Here is a 26,564-nt window from a genome sequence, read left to right as displayed (position 1 = left end):
TATATATATATATATATATATATATATATATATATATATATATATATATATATATATGTACTAGGTACAAGAGATAGAGCTGTAAAAAGGTCCTTGCCTTCATGAAGCCATGTACTTACTTGGGTATAGGATTGGTAAGTGAAGGCAGAGGAAAATGATAAGGCAGGAACACCGTTTTTGGAAGCCATGGTCGGAAAGGCACTATAAGTCAGACTAAGGAACTTGGATTTTGTTATAAAGATGGTTCATTACTGAGTTGTATTTTAGAAAAACCATTTCAGCTATGCTGAGCAGAATATACTGAGGAAAAGATTATATGTACAAAAACTGGACTCAGGGAGGCCAGTTATAAGGCTATGGCTTTATCCAAGAAAAGATTAGTGAGGCCCCAAACTTAGATAATGTCCCTGGTTGGCAAAATAGTTGGTGCTAGGCTACTAACCTAAAAAGGATCCCTGTGGCACAGCGGTTAAGCACTCACCTGCTAACTGAAAAGTCTGTGGTTCAAATCCACCAGCCACTCCACAGGAAAACAATGTGGTGGTCTGCTTCAGTAAGAACTGCAGCCTTGGAAACCATATGGGGCAGTTCTACTCTGTCCTATAAGGTCGCTATGAGTCAGAATTGATTCAATGGCAACAGATACTATTTTTTTTTTACTAACCTAAAGGTGAGCTGAAATGGTCTGGTATGGCCATTTTGAATCATATGGTCTACTTTGCTGGAACTGACAAATTGAAGAGGAATAGTATCATATTCATTGTCAAAAGGAACATTTCATGATCTATTCTGAAGTACAATTCTGTCAGTGATAAGATAATATCCAAATTCCTACAAGGAAGACCAGTTAATACTACTATTATTCAAATCTATGCACCAACCACTAAAGCTAAAGATAAAGAAATTGAAGACTTTTTACCAACTTCTGCAGTCTGAAATTGACCAAACATGCGATCAAGATGTATTGATAATTGCTGGTGATTGTAATGCAGAAGTTGGAAACAAAGAAGCAGCATTAGTAATTGGAAAATATGCCTTTGTAGAAATGACATCAGAGATTACATGATAGAATTTTGCAAGATCAACAACTTATTCATTGAAAATACCTTTTTTTCAACAACATAAATGGTGACTGTACATACAGACTCTGTCAAATAGAATACACAGGAATCAAATTGACTACATATGCAGAAAAAAGGCAATAGAGAAGCTTAATACCATCTGTCAGAACAAGGCCAGGGGCCAACTGTAGCAACTATAAGTTGAAGCTAAGGAAAATTAAAACAAGTCCACGAGAGACAAAATGCAATGTTTAATATAGCTCACCTAAATTTAGAGACCATCTGAAGAATAAATTTGACTCACTAAGCACCAATGACTTAAGACCAGAAGAGTTGTGGGGTGACACTGAGAACATTATACATGAAGAAAGCAAAAGGTCATTAAAAAGACAGGAAAGGAAGAAAAGACCAAAATGGATGTCAGAAGAGACTTTGATTGCTCTTGAACAGAGAATAGTTAAAATGAATGGAAGTAATGTTCAGTAAGAAACCTGTTGAAGATTTCAAAGAATGAATCAAGAAGGCAAAGTAAAGGCTTTATGTTTTAATGAAATGTGCACAGACCTAGCATTAGAAAATCAAAAGGGAAGAACATGCTTGGCTTTTCTCAAGGTGACAGAACTAAAGAAAAAACTCAAGCTTCAATTAGTGTGGTAGTTAATTAAGGTTATGTGTCAACTTGGCTGGGCCTGGTTTTGAGTGGCTGGATAACTGGTTATAGTTATTCGCCATGATGAGACTGGCAATCAACTCCATGGTGGAATCTGCCATGAGCAGCTGAGTAGCTGCTCTAGAGATGTGATCTGCTTCCAGTCTATAAGGAGAAGCTTTGGGAATGGTCTGCAGGTTTTGGAATACTTGAATCCTACATGTAGCCAAGTTGTTGTTCAGCAGCCTGCCATGGTGTCTACTGATCTTGGGACTCTTAATGGACTTGAATCCATGACCTGCCATGTGGTCTGGTAATATCAGTACTGTGCCCTTTTACTTGTCAATCTTGAGTTTGTCAGCCTCAGCACCAGCAGCTGCCTGAGTGAAGAAAGCCTCCAGCTTCAGTGGGCCAGGGGCAAGAGGCAGAGTTGAAGCCTGAGGTCAAGGAGCCTTCACCCAGCCCCTAGAGCATGGCCCTTTGAACTCAGACTTCTAGCCTCCAAAACTGTAAGAGAATAAACTCCTGTTTGTTAAAGCCCTCCACCCATCTGTGGTATTTTCTGTTAAAGCAGCGTGAAATAACCACAATAATTAGCAATATTGAAGGATTTTATTGGCAACATAGAGAGTCAGTGAAAAAACAGGAAAACTCTCAATGAGATGAACTGACACAGTGGCTATGACAATGAGCTCAAGTACAGCAGCAATTGTGAGGATGGTGCTAAAGCAGGCAGCATTTTGTTCTATTGTACATGAAGTCGCTATGAGTCAGAACTGACTTGAAATCACCTAACAACAGGAGCAAAATGCTGAATGACACAGGAAGAATTAAAAGAAGAGAGAAGGAATACTGAGAGTCACTGCACCAAAAAGAATTGGATGACATTCAACCATTTCATTGCAGGAGGCAGCATATGATCAAGAACCAATGTTATGAAAGGAAGAACTCCAAGTTGCACTGAAGGAATTGGTGAAAAGCAGGAATTGGGATGTCTCAACAAATGGATGCAAAGCTGGAAGTGCTCATTCATTTATGCCAAGAAATTTGAAAAATAGCTATCTGACCAACCAACTGGAAGAAATTCATATTTGTGCCCATTTCAAAGAAAGGTGATCCAACAGAATGCAGAAATTATCAAATAATATCATTACTATAACATGAAAGTAAAATTTTGCTGACAATAATTTAAAAAATGGTTACAGCAGAACATAGGGAACTGCCAGAAATCTAAGCCAGATTTAGAAGATGGTGTAGAAAAAGGGTTATCTTGGCTAATGTTAGATAGATCTTGGCTGAAAGAATAGAATACCAGAAAGATGTTAATCTGTGTTTCGTTAACTACATGAAGGCATTTGACTGTGTGGATCATAACAAATTTTGAGTATCATTGCAAAGAACGAGAATTCCAGAATACTTAATTGTGCTAATGAGGAACCTGTACATAGATCAAGAGGCAGCCAGTTGAACAGCACATGGGGATACCACGTGGTTTAAAATCAGAAAAGAGGTGTGTCAGGGCTGTATCCTTTCACCATATTTATTCCATCTGTATGTTGAGCAAATTATCCAAGATTCTGGACTCTATAAATAAGAATATGACATCAGGATTGGAGAAAGACTCATTAACAACCTGTAACATAGAAATGACACATTGTTACTTGCTGAAAGTGAAGAAGACTTGAAGTACTTACTGATGGAGATGAAAGAGTACATCCTTCAATATGTATTACACTTCAACATAACTAAAGCAAAAGTCCTCACAACTGGATCAATAAGTAACATCATAATAAACGGAGAAAAGATTGAACTTGTCAAGGATTTCATTTTACCTGAGTCTGCAATCAATGCCCATGGAAGCAGCAGTCAAGAAATCAGATGATGTATTGCATTGGGTAAATCTGCTGCAAAAGATCTTTTCAAAGTGTTAGATAGCAAAGATATCACTTTGAAGACTAATGTGCAGCTAACCCAAGCCATAGATTTTTCATCGCCTTATATGCATGTGACAGCTGGAAATTGAACAAGGAAGACCAAAGAAGAGTTGATGCCTTTGAATTATAGTATTGGTGAAGAATACAGAAAATACCATGGACTGCTGGAAGAATGAACAAATCTGTCCTCTGAAACACTCCTTAAAAGAGAAATGTCCAGATTTCATCTTTTGTACTTTGGTCATGTTAGCAGGAGGGACCAGTCCCTGGAGAAGGATTTCATGCTGGGTAAAGTTGATCGTCTGGTAGCATAGTGGCTACGGCACTTGACTGCTAACCAGAAGGCTGGTGGTTCAAATCCACCAGCCACTCCTCGGAAGGAAGATGGGGCAATCTACTTCTGTAGTGATACTGCCTCGGAAACCCAAGGAGGGGTCGCTATGAGTCGGGTCCGACTCGACGGCAAACAACAACAACAATAACAACAAAGTTGATCGTCAGCAAAAAAGCAGAATACCCTCAACAAGATGGATTGGCACAGTGGCTGTGACAGTGGGCTCAAGCACAGCAATGATTGTGAGGATTATGCAGGACTGCACATTGTTTTCTTCTGTTGTACATAGTGTCACTATGAGTCAAAGCCAACTCAATGGCACTTAATAACAACCATAATAATAACAACAAAGGTTGGTAGTCAATTTGAACCCTTCTAGCAGTGCTGTGGAAAAAAGGCCTGAGAATCTGCTTCTGTAAAGATTATAGCCAAGAAAACCCTATGAAGCAGTTCTACTCACTAATACATGGGTTTGCCATGAGTCAGAATTGACTTGACAGCAATGAGTTTGGTAGGTTTTTTGTTTTGTTTTTAAACTGAGATGAAGCAAGAGTTGGAGAAGATTTGAAGCATATTTAAAAGTTAGGAACTTGAGGATTTGGTGAATAATTCATTATAGAAACCACTACAACTATAGCTTTGGGCATGCAATGGAACTAAACATGTTGTCTTAGGAAGAAGTATATATACTCCTACCATTGCCTGCCAACTCTTTACTAGGCAGGAACTTGATTCTCCCCTTTCAACTCTCAGTTTCACAACAGAATATTTCTCTTATGCAGAAGATACTCCTTTCCATTCCCAGGATTGAAGATCCCATGTTTCATGTGATGAACCATCCTCACACAAGATGGACAATGTCTAGGAATGCCAGAGAATTCTCTTATCCATATTGCTGGTGTATTGTACGATAAAATTGTCCATCTGCCTGCTGGACAGTAATAGGGCTATATGCTAGAGACACAAAATTCTGATTATGTCTCAAAGATAGGTTAAAGTCATTCATATGGTCAACAAATATTTATTAAATACCCTCAGAAGGAAGGTTAGGCAATCTACTTCTGTAGTGACACTGCCTTGGAAACTCAAGGAGGGCTATCTATAAGTCAGGTCCGACTTGATGGCAAATAACAACAACAGCAACTATATTCTGGTCATGGAACTTACATTCTAAGGTTTTTTTTTTTTTTTGGTGGGTGTGGGGTAGGGATTTGTAGACATCCACAATATGATCAGATTATGACCAACATTTCCATAGTTATTTGGCAAAAGAGGATTCAAATCAGTGGTTTTCAAATGTTCAGCCATGGACACATTTATTCAAGTGAAATTTGACTTGGAAATCCATCATACTAAACAATGAACAGGAACTGTTCTGGTTAAAGCAGGGGAGTAGGCCCAACTCCCAAAAGATGCCTGTGGCACTTTTGTGGGATCCCTTGGGATCACCTGAGCAGTAGCAAGCTACTAGCCTGGTTGATTTTTTGATATTTAAAAATTAAGTGTTAAATTTTGCTTTCTAGGTCCATATTTGTTGCTTTATTTATTTTATCACCCTCTCCCTTTGTGTCTTGAAGCAAAGGCATCACAGAGCCTCCAGAAGGAACTAAAATTTACAAGGATTCCTGGGACTTTGGACCATACTTAAAAATCTTGAATGCTGCCATAAGAGATGAAATATTTCTTCACTCTTCCTGGATAAAAGAATACTTCACTTGGGCTGGATTTAAGGATTATAACCTTGTGATCAGGGTATGCTATTCAGTATGATTTATTTTTGCTTCCTTGTATTATTGAAATATATCCAAACTATTTCTCAATAAGCATTCCTTAAGTTCTACTGATTGCCTAGCAGAGAATAGCTTTGACATAGTGAGAAACTATCCCTCATTGAAAATTTAGGGAAAGTTTTGAAGTCTAGTTCACTTTCTCTTTCTGTCAATAGTGTTTGTTATTGTTTGTTTTTGTTTGGGGGGTATTTTTGTTTGTTTGTTTGCCTAGCATGACAGGAACAGCCATTTAAACTGTGGGGTTGGAAGGTGGGATCCACTCAGTGAGAGGGTGACTTTGAACAGAGTGAGAAAGCAGCAGCTACCTCTTATCTGCAGTTGTGGTGAGGACTGCTTTGCATAAACTAAGAGGTCAACCTAGAACTAGAACTTAAACTGAGGCCCAACACATAAACACAGAGCCCACAACCCAAGCTGTTCAGTTTTGTAACTTGGTTACCAAAGCTAGGGGTATATCCAATAGCAAAGGCAAGAGATGCAGGAGAAAGAAAACCAACTGCCTTTGAGTTGACTACGACTCATGGAGACCCCACATGTGTCAGAGTAGAACTCTGCTCTGTAGGATTTTCAATGGCTGTGACCTTTCAGAAGCAGATCACTGCCAATCTTTTGTCTAGTAACCTTATGCACCACCCAGGGAATCCCTGCAGGAGTCCTTCGGTGATGCAGACAGTTAATGTGCTTGGCTGCTTACTGGAAGATTGGCAGTTTGAGTCTACCCAGAGGTGCCTTGGAAGACAGACCTGGCAACAAACTTCCAAAAGATCACAGCCATTGAAAATTCTATGAAACGCAGTTCTACTCGGATACACATGGGGTTACATGAATCAGAATTGAATTGACAGCAACTAATAACAACAAAAACAGGGACTCTGGCAGGTGAAAGAAGAGACCAGAAATGGGTCAGGAATAACGCAAAGTTGCTGAGTTATATTGGGTGCTTGTGGATGTGTGTGGAGAGAAAGGTTCAGGCCAGGCCGCAAGAAATGGGCAACACTTTTAAAGACAGGGATCTGTTACCCCCAAAGTAAGCACTATTCTCAAATTTATTATTGAAGTGCTAAATATTAGTACCAGGCAACACTTCTCATTCTCTAAAGCAGTGACTCCCCAAAACCTACTTGGGGTTCAATGCCAGACTAATTTTCCAATGGTCAATAGTAAGGTGTGTATGAGTGGGGGTATATGTATTTGTGCAAAGGTGTCAACTCTCTGTTCTTGGGATAAACTGTCATTCTTATAAGATTATGTCCTTTCTATTTTTGAGTGGTTTAAACATTCTCCCTTTAATGAAACAAAAATAGTAGACAGTACTGACAGTAGACATGATTTTTTTTTTTTTTTTAGCCCTCATTTAGCAATGTACATTTTTTTTTATTAGCTCCCAAATTATTTTTAGGAATTTGTCTTTAAAATCCAGAGACCTGGAAAAATACTTTAGTTGAACAGTTATTTTGGGAAAGAAAACACCTTAGGAACTTACAGTAAAACTATTTAATTTAGCTGCTCTACGATAGTGAGATACCGTCCTCATTTTATTTATTCCCTAGCCTTTATTTAACCTAATTTATGGTGGTTTTAATGTCTCATTAATAACAATACTTAAGATAATGTTAACCTTCTATATAAATTTCATTGAAGTTCATGATAAGAAGCAGTTTTGCTAGGATAGAAGGTTAGGATTTAAATGCTATCAGTTCAGGAAACAGAGAGATGGGAGACTTCCCAAATTAATTTCAACTCATTACTATTTATCATTTAAGGGCTTTTAAGTCTTACATGGTCTATAAGGTTTTCAAGATCTTGACCACCAAATTGACATGGTCCTTCCCTTTACTGTATTGTCATTTGCACAGATGATTGAGACAGATGAGGACTTCAGCCCCTATCCTGGAGGATACGACTATTTGGTTGACTTTCTAGATTTATCTTTTCCAAAGAAAAGACCATGCCGGGAACATTCCTATGAGGAAGTAAGCAGCAGCACTGGGGAAAGTGCTTCTTTCTCCTTTTCCTCCTTCCTTTCTTTTTATTTCTGACAATTTAGTATTAATCTTTTGGATTTCTATCTGTAGATTTAGAATCATTTCTAATTTTTTATTTTGTTCTTGTATTTTCTTCCCAAATTCTTGTAAGGTTTTTTCTGTGTTTTCTTTGGTCTGTCTCTCAATCCTTTGAAGATACCTAAATATAATTCTTTTGAATTTCTTATCAGAGAGTTCCAATGCTGCTTCTTCCTCAGGGATGTATTCTGGGTCTGTATCCTGCTCCCTTGTTTCTACCACTTTATCCTGCTTCTTTGTGTGGACTGTGATGGTCTGTTGCTTCCAAGGCATCATGACGTTGTTGTATTTAGATCTCTGTTAACTGTTTATGAAGAGCAGCCAAGGGTGGTTCAGGCTCTTCTTGGTGGTTTTTTATCGTTGGCCCGTTGCTGGAGATGGAGGAAGTGGCTCTCGCTCAGTAAGTGAAGTCACAGGAGGTGTGGGTGTAGTTGTGTCTTATGTGGATTGTTATTGTCTCCCACTCAGTTAGACACAAACTACAATTGACTGTCCATCGAAAAACTTTTCAGTCTTGCAGGCCCCGAGCATCCTTGTGGTTGCTGGAAAGCAGAGCATGTTCTTAAGCCCCAGAAATCTGCCAGACTGCTGCCTCTTTAAATATCCAAAATAGTCAAGCCGCTTTTTAAACCTTCAAAATGGCGGCGCGCTCCGGCCCGGCAAAAGTCCACAGCTCAGCCCGCCTTTGTCTTCACTTTCTCCATTTGTTCCCCAGCCACTGTGCACAGTCCATGCAGTCCCTGGTTAGCAGTGTGATTTTTAGGTTAATTCTTAGATCCTACCACCAGTCGGGAATCTCCGAGCCACCTGTACTGTCAGGGTCACTCAGTTCGCTGTCAGACTGCAGTTCCGTATGTCTCCTTTTTTTTTGGCATTTTCACACAAATTCTTCTGCTAGTTGGGGTTTAGTCCAATTCTGTATCCTTCCCTTCAAGGCTCAGGGGTCCAAGATTATCTTCTGTGTCTGTGTTAATTGGTTTCCCTTTTCTTTGTTGAAGAGGGTCTGTGCAATCCTTCTGCCTAGTCCGCCATCTTGCTGGAAGCCTGATTCCCTTCCTTTCTTTTTAATAAACTTTTTATTCTAGGATAGTTTTAAATTCACAGAAAATTCACAAATATAGTACAGAAAATATTGTTAACATCTTACATTACTACAGCACATTTGTCATAACCTCAACATAAAGAAAACAAAAATCCTCACAACTGAGCCAATAAACAACATCATGCATGATAAATGGAGAAAATACCAAAGTTATCAAAGATTTCATTTTGCTTCAATTGACAATCAATACCCATGGAAGCAGCAGTCAAGAAATCAGATGACATATTGCAATGGGCAAGTCTGCTGCAAAAGACCTCTTTAAAATTTTAAAGAGCAAAGATATTGCTTTGATAACTAATGTGAACCTGACCCAAGCCATGGTCTTTTCAATTGCCTTATATGCATGCATAAGCTGGACAACGAAAAGGAAGACCAAAAGAAGAACTAACATATCTGAATTATGGTGTTGATGAAGAACATTGAATGTATCACAGACTGCTGGAATATTTTAAAAATCTATCTTGGAAGACACGCAGCCAGAATACTCCTTAGAAGTGAGGATAGTGAGATTTTTGTCTCACTTACTTTGGACATGTTATCAGCAGGAATCAGTTCCTGGAGAAGGACATCATGCTTGGTAAAGTAGAGAGTCAGCCAAAAAAAAAGAGAAAGACCCCCAATGAGATGGATTACCATAGTAGCTGCAATAATGGGCTCCAATATATGTACTATTGTGAGGATGGTTTAGGGCGAGGCAATGTTTTGTTGTGTTATACATGGGATCACTGAATCAACTTGAAGACACCTAACAATAACAACAACAGTGAACGAATATTGCAACATTACTGTTAACTGAAGTCCATACTTGCTTCTTTCAAATCCTTTCATGAAGACTGGTTTCACCTACCTACTTATTTTCAAACACCCAATCAGTATAAGCTGCAAGCCTTGGTTTCCTACCTTTCTTTGCCTTTTCTCCAATCATGTCTTCTTTCCCAAATAAACCCAATGGGTATCTCTATAAAAGGAGTTAATCAACATAAATCAATACATATTTTGGGAGGTTTCAATTTTGAACAAATCACCTGAATGATACAAAGGAAAGAGCTGTGTCTTTGGAGACCCTATAACTTATTGTCTGAGTCTTTGAGGAATCAGAGCCTTGTTTTTTTTCCTTCCATAGTGCTTATTCTCACTTTATCAGGGAGACATGAGAGTCAAGCGACAAAATCTATGTGAACAAGCATTATAATGAAAATGCTATATAAATGTAAGGATAATTAGATAAGTTAGGATATATAAAGTAGTGAATCTAATTAGATCCCCCAAATCTAATCAATTGCCACAATGGTGTTCAGGACACCAACTCTGTCCTTAAAAATCTTATTGTGTGATGCCCTAATTGTCAACATTTAGATGTACTTTCACATAGTAGATGTGTTATTAAACTACATTTTCATAAACTGATATGTATTTTTATGTTCAGTAAAGTACTTGTTATTAAAAAGAATCCTGTACTGAAACTTCAGTAAAACCAAGTACCTGCTACCTGATTTGTGGGACTTAAAAAACTGGGTTTCCACATATAGGCAAAGCCTATATGAAGCAGCATATAGGTTAAAAATGAATTTACAACCATTATGAACAAAATGATTCTATATTTGCACATGCATAGGGTTTGTTAGCCAGTGGGCATTACTTGAGAACAGAGGTTACAGGCTTAAATGCTCAGCCCGGCCCAAGGCAGATCTTGTAAATCGGCAGAGTGGGGTGGGGATTATATCAAGTGGAAAGTAAAAGAGGACAGCACCTACTTAACTCTACATGATCTTCTGAATTTTCCAGAGAATTTGGAATCTGGATTTTTGTGTACAATACCCTGATTTATAAATGTAGGGAGCTAATTCTATTTTTAGAAAGGATTATATTGTTTTCAGCTGCCATCAAGTTACTCTGGTGGTGATCTTATATACAACAGAATGAAAGATTGCCTGGTCCTGTGTCATCCTCACGACACTACCAACACATTCAAGTCCATTGTTGGGCTGCTGTGCCAATCCGTCTCACCAAGGGGCTCACTGACCCCTTACATTTCACCAAACACAGTATCCTCCTCTAACAATTGATTCCTGCTGATGACATGTCCAAGCAAGTGAGTTGACCAGTGTTCTGTTGTGATCCATAAGGTTTTCATTGGCTAATTTTTGGAAGTAGATCAGTAGACCTTTCTTCCTACTCTAAGTCTGGAAGCTCTGCTGAGATCTATCTACCATGGATGGCCCTTCTGGTATTTGAAATACTGGTAGCATAACTGCCAGCATTTTAGCAAAGTGTAAGCACCACAGTAAAATAACTGACAGATGGATGATGGAAATGGAACTTAGGCTATATGAAACAGAGCTAAAGCCTGTATTTCGTCAAGGAATCACCAGTTTGCTTTAAGTTTGGAAGGTGAGAAGTCAGCTATTAGGCTATGGAACCCCTAGATGCCAAAATCTTGAGCTAGTTGGTCTGGAATATACTACTTGTCCTAATTCTCTTCCAAAAATCATGTTCATTTATTCAGAGAACTATGTAAATGCATTTAGCCAGAAGCCATCAGAGGGCTAGGGAAGAGGTCAACAGAGTCATGTGCATACCTATGTGCTTACGTTTCCCTGTTGTCCTCCATGATACCTTACTCTACTTCCTCCATGTTTGAATATTCCACCATGTACTCACGAGGATTTGCCTGTCTCTGTCCTGCTGCTTTGGTTGGCATCTATCCACCTGCTTTCCAGATCCTCAAAATTAGTTGAAATCTCCTGTCTCAACAACTCATTTTGCTTTCTCTTCATTGTGGCAGTTTATGCCTTCAAAATCGCTTTGTCAATATTTTAGTTTAATCTTGAAATGCTGAGAAGACACATCATGCATGTGATCTTTCCATCATTTTGGACCAGAAGGCCATCTTTTCTGTTTCAGTGACACTTTCCCCGTTTTTCCTCACTTCCTGACTATTTTGCATTCCTGAGGGGCCTCTCTATCTCCAGCCTTTGTTTAACTGTCTTGGTTTATCTCAGGGCTCTCTACTCAACCCACTCTTCTCATGTCTCTTCCTAGGTGAACTCATCTGCTAAAACCATTTATCTGCTAGTGACTCCAAAATCCATAAGTCTAGCCCAGAATTCTCCTTGGCTCCCTTTAACACTGCCAAATGTCAAAACCAATGCTTGGTACATCATCTTCAAATCCATCTCTTCATCTTCCTCCTCTAAAATCACTCCTTCTCCTTTGCTATCTTGATTGTTGGCCATGTCATACCTCTCAATCAGGTAAGTTAGAAGCAAGGGATAATCTTTAATCTTCCAATTACCTTATTCCCAAATGTAATCAGTGATGATAAATATTTCTCAAATCTGTCCCAAATTCTCCATGTGGGCCTCTCCAGATTGAAAGATCAAGGAAGTCTATTCTCCTTCACTGAGGGGACTAGATCTTGAGACTGCACATTAGCTGGACACTCCTTGACCCAAACAAGTTGTGAAAACATGATCTTAAATCTCTGTTGGCAAAGGGCTACATCCTCTGACTTTTATTTACACTCTCAGTTCACAATGGATATAATCATGTCATTGAAATAGTGCAGGAAAAGGACATAAACCTAAAAGGTCATAAATCTAAAATGAATCTATCCATTCTATTTCAGTTAATAACATGTCTTTTATGAAAACTTGGCATTTACTAGCATTAGAATAATAGTTATCTGGGGGTGGAGGGGGGCAAGTCATAACATATACTGAAAAAACTCCTGGTAAACAATACCAACACTGATGAATTCTTTAAACCACTCACAGTCTTAGGAAAAGTTCTCATGTTACTTCATGCTCTTCATATCAACTATCTCATTTTTTCTCACAACAGTCTTTCATTAGAGGAAACCAAGGCTTAGCAAGGTTAAGGTCAGATAATTAGTAAGAGCCAAACTGGGACTCAAAACAATTTCTGCTTGTCTCCAAATCCTATGGTCCTTTGACCATTCAGCAGCTTCAGTGTCGGAAGCTGGGATTCTTTAAGGGTAAGTCTTGGCCAACTTATCTAAAGTAATCCTGCTCTGTGTGGGCCTGAAACACAGCAGATTGTAGTAAATGAACAGACTCTGTTTTGCCTCTGAACGTTCAGAAAAGAAACAAACTTTCCACTTTGGAGATGATGATGTGATGATAATGATGACGATGATAATGATGGAGGAGGAGGAGAAAAAGAAGAAAGCAGACATTAATTGAAAGCTTAATATATGCCAGACCTAATTTTAAGTATTAAGAGTCAATATACATTGACTCTCTTAATCCTTATAACATCCTATGGTTTATTATTATCATCATTTTATAAACGAGGAAACGGAGGCCCAGAATGGTTACCAAGATCATATGCTAGAACCTGGATTTGAACCTGGCGATCTGACCCCAGAGTCTGTGTTCTCAATCACTACATTCTGCCAGCTCTTGATCTGTCTTCTGTTCTACTCTCCTCAACTTTTGTTGCACTGTGTTTCTCCTTTTTTCCTTGGTCTGTGATGTCTGCTTTGGCAGACTCCTTTCCTTGACTCCCATGCTTCTGTCATCAAGGACAGCTACTTCTCCAGCAGCATGAGGAATGTGATATACTCTGTGCTGTCTGGGCAACCTCTGCATGTTACTCTGTGTTTGTTTCAGATCCGGAGTCGGGTCGATGTAGTCAGACATGTGGTGAAGAACGGTCTACTCTGGGATGACTTGTATATAGGGTTCCAGACCCGAATCCAGAGGGATCCTGACATATACCATCATCTGTAAGTCTGAAAACCCCTGTCATGCCCTAGGCCACTCCAGAGGATGCCATGGATAGATAAGCAGCATGAGTGATTGCCTATGCCCCCTAATTCTGATGGAGTCATGAACTTTTTCATTAGAACATCATTCCTTTGTTTGTTGTTTAAAAAAACAAATCTGGTTAGTAAAGTGTAAAGAGTCATTGTTGATACATTCATGGGAATGTGTTTCCTAGCTTTTCTGGAAGTGGTTTTTAGTATAGGAAAGGGAAAGACATCATGAAAGGGACAGGTGTGATATGCCAAGACAAGTAAGAGAAGGGGGTAAATATGCATGCAGCAAGGACATGGTCACTGGAGATACTCATCTCCCATATCACATGTCCATCTGTGCCCAACCTTAAGCATGAATTTGGTGACGTAGTTGGTTAATGGGAAGGTCCCACTGTGTTCCTGCCTGCCCCAAACTTTGTATGTCTTTTGCTGCAAAACTGTATGCCTTAAGATTATATTTGGAATACTTGTGTGGAAATCTCAGAAAGTCCATTTGTCATTTTTATATCGCAAAACAATTATCAAGGGAGAGAGTGTTTTCTTTTCATTACCACTGGTCCTCTGAAAATACAGGAAATTTAACTTTAAATTTAAATTTAAAAATTCCAATAATTTAAAGTTTATAAGAAATATCCACTATTTAGCTTCTACCTGAGTTTACAAGTACAGGCATTTATAAAAATTAGATTTCGCTTATTTGCTTTCAAGTGTTTTAAAATTATAAAAGATGCTAACAATGTAGAAGTATATAGACTGAAAAGTGGAAGTAAATAACCCTATCCAGCACCTTCCAGTAAGCTGTTTCTTGTCTCTACTCCACTTTCCAGGATAACCCTTGATAACAATTCAGTGTGTGTCCTCTCAGGCTTATTTTACCAAATATATTTCCTCTCAATAATATATATATATATATGTGTATATATATATATATATATATATATATATATATTTGTGTTATTATTACTGTTGGTTTTTAATACAATCCCAATATACATGTTCTGCAACTTGCATTTCTTAGTCACCAATGCATTTTTTTCCCCCTCTCTCATCAATGTATTTTAAATATCTGTCCATGCTGGGACATATAAGTCAACCTCAGACTTTTCAATGGTTGTAAAACAGTCCATGCTTTATTCATTTTCAACAACACAGATACCTAGCTTCTTGTTCTGGAAAGAAAGGAGTGTGATAACTTTTGGAAGAAGGGACTTTGGAGGTTCTTAAGAAATTAATTCCATCTTGGAAACTTCTCAGATATTGATATTAAAGACTATTTTGTCATATTGGTGCTTGATCATCTGTATGAGAAGACCCAAGATGAATCTTTTTTTTTAAATGATCCTATTAACATAACAAAAGAAAGCCCTCATTTCCAAACCAGAAACAAAGTACAAGGGCTGCGATTCAGCACATGTTTGATTCTTGAGGCGTCACAGCCCAATTTATCTCTGCTACATTCTAAAATGGGATTTATGAGTTAAACATTTTTCTGAAATTAAACCTTCCATTGTAGAAATTTTGGTGAAATGTAAAAAAAGAAAAAAACAAGAGTAAACATAAAAATAAATAAGTTTACACCACAGATAATCCTATCAATCAGAGTAAACAATTTACATTTCAGTATATAGTTAATCTTTGTCTGTTTCCACACAATATACCCTTAGACTTTTTGTAAAAATGTAATAATACATATTTTTGTACCTATGTGTTTATTGAACAATGTTGTTGTTGTTGTTATTGTTATGTGCCATTGAGTCGGGCCCAACTCATAGCGACCCTTCCTTGGGTTTCTGAGGAAGTATCACTACAGAAGTAGATTGCCCCATCTTCCTTCCAAGGAGTGGCTGGTGGGTTTGTTATTTTTCATATGGCGGTGTTTCATTCTGTTGTACAAAAGGCCACTATGATTTGGAACCCACTTAATGGCACCTAACACCACCAAGATTTTGCACATTACTATATAATTTTCCTACATCATCATTTTTAGTGGCTGTCTACTTTAACAACATATGGGTATATCCATATTTTATTTAACCAATCCTTGATCAGCTTTTGTTTCAAAACTTTTCATTATTCAAAGCAATGATTTGGTTAATAAACATGTGGATATGTCTTTCTAAGGAAATGCATAGTGATTTCCCTAGGACAAATTCTTGGGAGTGGAGCTGCTGTGTCCAACACATCCAGGGTATTTTGATGCACTCTGCCAAATTGTTCTTTAGGAAGCCAGTTCTCCATCCCATAAATAGTGCAGTCAGAAGCCATTTACTGCCCCTTCACCAACACTACGTCCTAATGCTTTCGTATACATAGACAGATCTAGATTTTCATGTACAAGGATCCCTTAAAGCAAGGCATGTTATACTAAAATAAAAACAAGACACAGTTGTCATGTTTTAAGGGACTATGTTCAACATCCCCCAAATGCTAAGCTACACAAACAGCTGAGCACAGTACAAAAATGCTATCTCTGAGGAAAGCTAGGTGCCAGGCACCAAACAGATTCTGGCAAAGCAATAGACATGGATGTTTCAAAAGCATATTTCCCTGCTTTATCTCTCTCACAGGTTTTGGAACCATTTTCAAATAAAACTCCCTCTCACACCACCCAACTGGAGGTCCTTCCTGATGCACTGTGTGTAGAGCAGACCTGAGATCTCACAGGTAAGGCAACCTGTAGGTCAGGGGCACAGCAGTACCATGTGTTCATGGCATTTTATTTTTATTTATTTATTTATTTATTACTTTTTATTTTTAGTTAGGTGAAAGTTTGCAGAGTAAATTGATTTTCCATTCAACTGTTCATACAAGTTTTGTTTTGTGACATTGAATGTAGTCCCCACAATGTAACAGCACTCTTCTCACTTCCTCCCTGAGATTACCATTTCCTTTTTATTTGGCACTTAAATTGAACAGAAAGCCTGACTTTGGGAGAATGAGAGATGCTAACATAGCAGGAGAAGTCCCTGGGTGGTGCAAACAACTTGTGCTTGGCTGCTAACTGAAAGGCTGGAGGTTTGAGTCAAACCAGAGGCACCTCAGAAGAAAGTCCTGGCAATCTACTTCAAAAATTCAGCCATTAAAAACCCTTTGGAGCCCACTGCTGTTGAGTTGGATCCAACTCACAGAGACCCCTCCTTGGGTTTCTGAAGCAGTATCACTATGGAAGTACATTGCCCAGCCTTCCTTCCGAGGAATGGCTGGTGGGTTTGAACTGCCAGACTTCTGGTTATCAGTCAAGTGCCTTAGGCACTATGCCACCAGAGCTCCCACAAGAAGAATATTCAAGTTTAAAAATAAGTTAATAAAATGAATGAAGAATATGTTCAACTCAAAGACCATGGAATCTTCAGTCTCATTGGGGTGAACATATAGCCAATTTTCAAACAAAACATAAGTTAGTTCAAGCTGTCAGCGAGTGTTTAGAAGTAAATCCTGAGCACATGAGGAAAAGTAGCAACAAACACTGAAGGGAGAAAAACTAAAACATAGTAAGATGGAAAGCATCATCTCACCATTGCCAATGCCAATGACCAGCTTCTTTGGAGCTGATGGAGATCAACTTATCAGGCACAAATCTGATTTGACATTTTTTCCTACAGCTAGGAATGTGGTTTTACTAACTGAGTCACAAAATCTGTTTCCATACATTTAAAATCGAAAGAACCATCTGTTATTACTACTTCAAACCAAACTCACTGCCATCGAGTCAATTCCAACTCATAGTGCCCCCATAGAACTGCCCCATAGGGTTTCTGAGGCTGTAAATCTTTATGGAAGCAGATTGCCACATCATTCTCCCGTGGAGTTGCTGGTAGGTTTGAACCACCGACCTTTTGGTTAGCAGCTGAGTGCTCTAACCACTGTACGAGCAAGGCTCTTTATACTATTTTGACAAAGGTATTTCTTGATTCATGCATTTAGGTATTTACTTATGCACTAATTTATTCCACAAACAACTATTCCATCACACTGTATTGTAATAATCTGTTAGTTGTCTCTCCCAGTAGATACTGAGTTTCTTAAAAGTAGAGAATGTTGCCTATGTATCCCTAGTACTTATACTTAGCACACCGTCTAGGACCCATGCAATTTTATTCAAAATAAGCATTCAGAGAAGGAACAAAGGAATTTCCTGTCATCAATGTGAGTTACCTCTTAAAAAAATTTTCAATTTCCTTACCAACAAAATTGGGGGATAAAATGAGATTATCTTTAACATTCTTTTCAGTTGTAAAGTTCTTTGTTCCGTACTCTAGACCAGCTCAAGGCATTGGGCTAGCTCTTCTAAGCTATGATTATACGCTAGAAAGGAAGGAACACGTACAACTATATTATAAGTCAGACTCTAATAAGCACTATATTGTTGTACAAATGAAATTGGAAATACTAAGAAGAAAGAGATTACATCAGCCTTTCTGAGATGACCAGGAAGAGTATTGAGGAGAAGGTAGCGTTTTGGGGAGAATAAATGTGCTTAAAGATTGGGTAAAGTTTTAAAAAAGCCAAAGTGGAAGGGAGAGATGGTAGAGAGAATATTCCAGATAGAAAGAATGTTATTGTTGTTAGGTGCTATCAAATCGGCTCTGACTTATAGTGACCTTATGTACAACAGAATGAAACATTGCCTGGACCTGCACTGAATGGGTGAAGTGAAAACCTAGAGAAATGCAAGGTGAATTTGAGCAGTGGCAAGTCCTCCTAGTGTGACAGGGAATGAAAAGAAACTAGGAAAGGGACATGAGTGGGGTCTTGAAGAATAAAGAGAGTCAAGAGGAACTGATTAAGATGCTAAACAGGTTCAGTCATTGTGAAATAGAAGAAGTGATGAAAGATAAGGAGGCAGCTGACAGAGCTCCAAGTTCAAGGTCTTGAGGATGGAGCAGTTCAGAAAGAAAGTGGTATTAAAACTGCTTCTGTATTAGTGGATGAATGAAATGTTGCTAATGGGAACTGGGAGGTCAATGTATACATGGTAAAGTTGCCTTATCAAGGAAATAATAAAATACACTGGTCAATACTTCTGACTTGGAATCTAACTTCTTACGTTAGAATTGTGTGACCTTAGTAAACTAAACCTCCAAGTGTCTCAGATATCCATCTGTAAAATAAATATAATGATAGCATCCCCCTCACAAAATTGTGTCATTCGTGGAAGGCACATCTAGAAGAATGAGTGGCATGCAATAAGTGAGCAATGAATGCCAACTTTATCAACTTTACAAAAAAAAAAGGAGAGTCATGGTGACCACAGTCAGTCACTTAGTAAATCACTCACATGCCAGCTTTAGACTCTCAGTCATCTTAAAACATCATAGACTATATACCTTGAACTGAAGAATAAGATAAAAACTCATCCAATGCAATAAAAAATATTAAAAATTCATAATACTGTATTGGTGAGGGTTTGGGAATATTTAGTGTAATTAATATTACTAAATTGTTCAAATTGTTATGTATATTATTATGTATATTTTTACTATAAAGAAAACTATTCAGACTGTTCTTCATTATTAATACCTTTAATTTACAGGTTGTTTGCAAGCAACATGAGAAATCAAAGATTTTACTGATGTTATTTATATCTTGAACACAAGAAGCTTATACCAAAGGAAACTATGCTTTATTGACATCAATTAATAATCACATGCTGCATTTTTGAGATTTTCATATGTCTCATGTTTGTAGATCACTACACAGCCAGATTCATAAATACTTATTTATGTCGTCCATAGTTCTCTATACAAAGAACCAATAAGCCCAACAGGAACATACTGCCTATGAAATGTAGTGCATAACAGGAATTATCATTTTAAAAAAATTAAACAAATATCTATCAAGAGGTGATGTGAAACCAAGCACAGAAGAAACTGAGCAGGGGAAGGAAATATTTTCCAAGTAAAAACTGAGGAAAAAGGAAAAAGGTGACAGACTTGAAGTTGGGTTAGAAGGAGAGTGGGAAGAGGAGAAATAGAGAAATGAAAGACCAGGAGAAGAAAATGGGAAAGAGAAAAAATTAAGATGTATTTGAAAAGAAGTGGAAAATGTAAAAATAAACCTTTTATTCCTTAATAGATTCAGTCCTCAAATGGGGCCTATGGAGATAGTTGAACAGGCAGCGTTCGTAAGCTATTTTCAAGTTTTTTAAAAAATTGGAAAAAAAAAGAGCCTTGCTGAAATCATGTATTTACCAAAACAAGGCTACAGAAGCTGCCTAAAAGATCACATTTCACTGGATAAGTGAAATTGTGTTTATCCGGTGATAAAATTTGTTACTTAATGGGGCTTAGAAGTTCTAACAATCAGAGAGATCTTTGATTAATAAAAGATATTAACACTAGTATAATTTGCGGGCGGATATAAATTTTTCAACATCACTAGAAGGAGCAACAATATAGATTTCCAACCTCCTGTGAAGCTACTTCTTTAAAAAGTTGGGAACCCCTCAAGTGAACATTGGAAAACACAGTTTCAATGGTTAAAATAGATAAACATTTACTCATTTCTGCTAATGTTTGTGGATATTGGTGACATTCATATGATTGTTTAAGACACACAAAATTATTCCTAGGAAAATGTGATTATTTGCCCAGCTTCCTATCTTAATGTTGATTTTTCCAATACATGCACTGTACTGAGTCCAACATTACAATCTATTTTCTGATTACACATACTACCTCTTTAATTCTGAATAAATGACACAACCTCAAATGGTAGAATGTATCTCCATTAATCTCTGAATCACATTTGGTAAAAGAAATGTTGATTACTTCTCATTAACACAAATGATATTTAATTATTCTGATTCACTCACACAATATGCATAACAGAAATGCTTGGAATTCAGGGATCGTATATTATAATTTGAGGAGCCTTGGTGTTGTTGTTGTTGTTACGTGACATCGAGTCGGACCCCCCTCCTTGGGTTTCCGAGGCAGTATCACTACGGAAGTAGATTGCCCCATCTTTCTTCCAAGGAGTGGCTGGTGGGTTTGCACCCCAGCCTTCTGGTTAGCAGTCAAGTGCCTTAGGCACTACGCTACCAGAGCTCCTGTAGTATAATGGTTAAAGTGTCTGGCTGCTAACCAAAAGTTCAGCAGCTCAAACCCACCAGCTGCATGATAGGAGAAAGATGTGTCAGTCTGCTACCATAAAGATTACAACCTTGGAAACCCAATAGGGCAGTTCTACTCTGCCCTATAGTGTTGGTATGAGTTGGAATCAACTCAATGGCAGTGGTAGCATATCAATGGCTCTGGTAGCATAGTGCCTAAGGCACTTGACTGCTAACCAGAAGGCTGGTGGTTCAAACCCACCAGCCACTCCTTGGAAGGAAGATGGGGCAATCTACTTCCTCGGAACTCAAAGAGGGGTCACTATGAGTCAGGTCCGACTCAACGGCACGTAACAACAACAACAACAGTAGATTATTCAATGATCATTGGAAAATAAATGTACTGTATATCAATAGAATGTATATTAAAATGAATATAATAAGCAAATAAAAAATTTAAAAATATGAATTGCTTTTCTCCTTACCAACCTCATCTTTATGCTCACAGTCTTTTTCATTTTCTCCTTCTGCTATCTTGGCTCCAACAGTGCTTAGATATCACCCAGACCTCCAATCCTCAGCTCCTCATGTCCTTAGTTCCTTTCCTACTCATCTTGTTGTTGTTAACTACCATTGAGTTGGTGCTGACTCATGGCAACCCCATGCACAACAGAACAAAACACTGCTCATGGGTCCTGCACCATCCCTGTGACTGGTTATAGATCAGTTGGACTGTTGTGATCCATAGGGTTTTCACTGAATGATTTTTGTAAGTAGGTGCAAAATGGGCAAGGAGGCCACATGTTCTGACCTCCTCTAACCGCACAGGAGGAAGACGGAATCACCATCAATAGTCCAAGGCCTATTACTACAAAGCCAGACATGCTGCCTCCCTCCAGCCCTTTCACAAACCATCCCTCCCAAAGTACCCATCACCTCTCTCCTGGGTTAGATAATTTGCTGCAGTGGCCACACAGAACTCACAGATTATGGGGTTTATTAGGGAAGCACCAGGCTACAATTCAAGTTCAGGAAAAATGCTCAGTCTCTCTCCCAGCAGTGTATGTCCCTCGGTGTCCCTCTCAGCAATACATGTCTCTTGCACCTCTTTCTCAGCAGTGCGTGTCTCTTAGGGGCATGACCTTCCTCAGCCAGCAGTCAGCGTGAGTTCTGCCTCTAGGAGGCTTCCTTTTGAGCCTGGCAGAGTGGCCAAACTAACCAATCATAACATCTAAATACTAAGCACCTGAGCAAGAGTGAACCTCCCAGAACATTGCTTCAGTGCCACTCCCAAAAGAAACACCCCAGGTAGATAACTTTTACAATCAGGAGCTCCTCAGTTTCTCACAGCAAATTCCACCATGAAGCTGACAAAGACTTATGGCTAGAAAAGCCATACCAAGTAATTTACACAGCGCAGCAGGCCTTTCTTTCTAGTCCATCTTAGTCTAGAAGCTCCACTCAAACCTGTTGAGCATCAAAGCAACACACAAGGCTCAGAGGGATGGTGGTTGTGCATGAGGTGCCCTGGCTGGGAATTGAACCCAGGTCTCCTACATGGAAGGAGAGGATTCTATCATTGAACCACGAATGCCTCAATGTAAGCATGCTAATTATTCTTCTTTGAATCATTCTTTGACAAAAATAGCCTTAAGAATATACTATTATTTCAACTGGTAATTATTTCAATAAAAATTTATTTATTTATTACCCATGCTGAGTTGGGTAAGGGGAGGGATGGTATGGAAAGGGGAGGGATGTTATGAATAAGAAATTCTCTTAAGAGGAAATGCATCTCTAAAGGAAGGCATTATAACATTGGGGAAAGGAGGACACCAAAATGTGCACATAAAATGCAGACGACAGAGGCTAATACCAGTACACGCACAACACTGCATTACCATTAACACCAAACACCAGACTACATATAAATGCATAGACAACTGAGAACATAAGATGGTGGTCAGCGAACAGGAATGTACCCTAGGCCAATGATAGATTTAGCTGAATATAATCTGCGTAGATACTAGTGATACAAAATAACCACAATAATTATAGAAGCAACAGAAGGCAGAGCTGGACTAATCCCTCAGAGACAGCCAAACACCTTGGGAGGGAGAACCACTGGGCCTGCCGACTCAGGACCACAGTACTAGGGGACACCAGGCTCAACTGGCACAACATAATACATAAATATCTTATTCTACAACCTATTTTGGTGAGTAATGACTAGGGTCTTAAAAGCTTTTGCGCGGCCATCTAAGATGTAGCTAATCATCTTCTCTTGTCCTAAGAGAAGAATGAAGAAAATCAAGGACATTTGGAAACAATTAGTCCAAAGATATGATGGATATTGAGATCAGAAAAACTAGATGGTACCCAGCTACCAATGCCAACCACTCGGGAAGGGATCAGAACTGGAGATCCAGGATAGAATGGAAGGAAAAATGAGAAAAAAATTTCAAAAGCACAATAATGACCACAATTACTGGTTGGATGGAGTCTGGTGAGATGCCCAAGACTATGACTCTGGGATACACTTAGAGACTGGGATAGGACTCACTCCCAAGTACTGACTCTCAGCCCAACATTAGAAAGACATACATTCAGAACACCCAACCCAGGGTGATATACCCACCTACTCTACAGAGATACACCCCTTGGAGCAATCGGCCATGGGGCACCAGAGGGGCAGCATTCACATGGAGGGAAAGGTGGACAGACAGGAGTGCATAGTTGAGAAGGGCACAGGGGTGGAGGGTCACAGGGAAGGGAGAAGGGAGTTGGGGATGGTAATCAGGGAGTGAAAGCAAATGCACATGAATTGTTAAATGTAACATATTCTGCTCTGTAAAATTAAAAAAAAAAAAGAAAAAACTTAGTTTGTAAGTAAGCAGTGAAAATATTTAGACATATAAATGATAACAAGAATTGTACAAGAACTGAATAAACAAAGCAATGACATTTTGCCAAAGGACATAAAGACCAGAATAAATGACAAGACATATGCTTCTGGATGGAAGCATTCTATGTTGTGCCAATCTCTAAATAAAGTGAAGTATCAATAATAATCTCAAATTCATAAAGAGCTCCTACAAGTAAATACAAAAAAGATAAAAAATGACATTTAAAATTGGCAAGATATATGAATAAGAAATTCTCTAAAGAGGAAATGCAAATAGCCAATGAATAAATGAAAAGAAGCTTAAATTCATTAATAGATTATACCAAGATAAATGTGTGAATAGGGTCATTTGCAGAATTATCATTTAAAAATTAAACAAGTATCTATCAGCTAAGAAATAAAATATATTACAGTAAATCTCATCATATTAGGGTTAGAAACAATGAAGTAGATCTGTATTTACTGATCAAGAAAGATTCGTAATGTATAGTTTTAAAAGAAGTTGCAAAAAAAATACATTTGTTTTATGTTAAAATAATATTTTATATATACTAGTGGGGTCACATGTACATGTGTGTGTAAATAACTCCAAGAAAACAAATCTGGAAGACTTATAACAATCTGTTCACAGGCAGCAAACAGACTATGGGCAGGGAGGTGATGGGGCCCCTACTTATTATTTTATGTACTTCTGTATTACTTAAAATGATCACAACAAGAAGCATTCCTGTACTGGTAGCATAATTAGAAAAACAAAAATCTTAATATACACAATATATAGACTCTGTAACCTATTATTATAACTCAGCTTTAATATTTTTAATATTCTTTTCCAGCTTTATTAAGTATTTCTGATTTAACATATGGTTTAAGTTTTCTTAGATATGCAATTTACTGGTGGCATAGTGCCTAAGGCATTTGACTGCTAGCCAGAAGCCTGGTGGTTCAAACCCACCAGCCGCTCCTTGGAAGGAAGGTTGGGCAATCTACTTCCTTAGTGATACCACCTTGGAAACCCAAGGAGGGGTCGCTATGAGTCAGATCCGACTCCATGGTAGTGCATTGCATTGCATTGTGCTACATGTAAAAATAATTTTATCTCTATAATATTCCATATTCTGAGTGAACCATAACTTTAACTCTTCTGTTGTTGAGCATTCTGATTCTATTATGAACAGCCTTATGAAGAATATCATACACATTACATGTTCCTTATTTTTGGATTCTTTCCTTGGGGTAAAATTCCCAGAGTTGGATAACTGAATCAAAGGATGTGAATAAGTGTGGCTTATGTTAACATCTTCCAATCTTGCAATGAATGTACAGGCCACTATAACATTTGTTGTGGTTGTGGTTGTGGTTGGTTACTCTTAAGTCAATTCCAACTCATGGTGACCCCATTGAGTGCAGAGTAGAACTGCTTTATAGTGTTTTCAAGGCTGTGACCTTTTAAAATCAAATCACCAGGCCTGTTTTCCCAGGTGTGTATGTTGTTGTGTTGTTAGGTGCTATTGAGTCAGCTCCAACTCATAGCAACCCTATGTACAACACAATGAAACACTGCCCAGTCCTGTGCCAGACTCACAATCCTTGCTATATCTGAGCCCGTCATTGTAGCCATTGTGTCAATCCATCCCATTGAGGACTTTCCCCTTTTTCGCTGATCCTCCTCTTCACTAAGCATGATATCCTTCCCCAGGTAATGGTCCCTTCTGACAACATGACCAAAGTAAGTGAGATGCTGTCTGGCCGCTTTCACTTTCAAAGAGCATTCTGGCTGCACTTCTTCCAGGACAGATTTGTTAGTTCTTCTGGCAGTCCATACTTTCAGTATTCTTCACTAACACCTCAACACAAAAGCATCAACTCTTCTTCAGTCTTCCTTATTCATTGTGCAGCTTTCACATGTGTATGAGGCGATTGAAAATACCATGACTTGGGTTAGGTGCACCTTAGTTTTCAAAGAGACATCTCTGCTCTTCAGCACTTTAAAGAGGCATGTATGGGGGAGTTCAAACCACCAACTTGTGGTTAGTAGTCAAGCACTTGACCACTTGTACCACCCAGGACTCCTGTAGTGTGTAGAGTTTTCCATTTTATACTTGCATGTATTGATTCCTTATGGAGCCCATGTTAGTTCTGCAGAAACTACCTCCTCTCATGTCTGCAATCGTACTGTTATCCTATTTCTCTTCTACAAACTCTTTCTGTACTTCTAGGGTGATTATAAAGGAGACCTGGTGGCACAACAGTTAAGCGCTTGACTGCTAACCAAAAGATTGGTGGTTCAGACCCACCCAGGGGCTCTGCTGCAGAAAGCCCAGACGATCTGCTCCTGTAAAGATTATAGCCTAGATAACCATATGAGACAGTTCCACTCTGTCACATGGGGTGGCTACAAGAATTGACTGCACGGCCCCTAACAACAACACTAGTAGGATGGTCATATTTTCTGGTCAGCAACAGTAAAAATCTGGAAAATATGTAATACCTTTATGAAATCTAAAGCATTAGCCAAATGCAAGAAAAAAAAAATATTAGAATTCTGCCTCCATGTTATGCCCATAAGGTCCTTAGGTGGCACAAAGGATTTGCACTGAGCTAAGAGCTCTGGTGGCACAGTGGTTAAAGCATTGGGCTGCTAACTGTAAGGTCAGCAGTTCAAACCCATCAGTGCTTCATGAGGCTACAAAGATTTACAAACTGGGGAAGCCTATATGGCAGTTCTACTCTGTCCTGAAGGTTGCTATGTGTTGGAATTGACTTGGTGGCAGTACTTTTTGTTGTTGTTATTGTTACCAACCTAGAAGTTGGTAGTTGGAACCCATGTCATGAGTGGTTCCTTGGAAGAAAGGCCTGGCAATTTGTTTCTATGAAGATTGTTGTTTG

General features: G+C 38.6%; 1 protein-coding gene across 1 annotated transcript in view; it reads left to right on the top strand.

The window, feature by feature from the left end:
• Nucleotides 1-19,514, top strand: part of LOC103204667 (cytidine monophosphate-N-acetylneuraminic acid hydroxylase-like) — a 184,675-nt gene extending 165,161 nt beyond the window's left edge. The window contains 5 exon segments of the mRNA XM_007949874.2: nucleotides 5,556-5,730; nucleotides 7,625-7,741; nucleotides 13,568-13,683; nucleotides 16,284-16,380; nucleotides 19,452-19,514. Of these exon segments, the coding sequence (XP_007948065.2) occupies nucleotides 5,556-5,730; nucleotides 7,625-7,741; nucleotides 13,568-13,683; nucleotides 16,284-16,380; nucleotides 19,452-19,514 (568 nt within the window).
• Nucleotides 19,515-26,564: the final 7,050 nt, after the last annotated feature.

This window comes from Orycteropus afer, unplaced genomic scaffold, assembly GCF_000298275.1.
Source record: "Orycteropus afer afer isolate SDZICR_OR568_19922 unplaced genomic scaffold, OryAfe1.0 scaffold00255, whole genome shotgun sequence".
NCBI lineage: Eukaryota > Metazoa > Chordata > Mammalia > Tubulidentata > Orycteropodidae > Orycteropus > Orycteropus afer.
The sequence above is the reverse complement of the archived record's forward strand: the minus strand, read 5'-3'. Positions and strand labels throughout refer to the sequence as shown.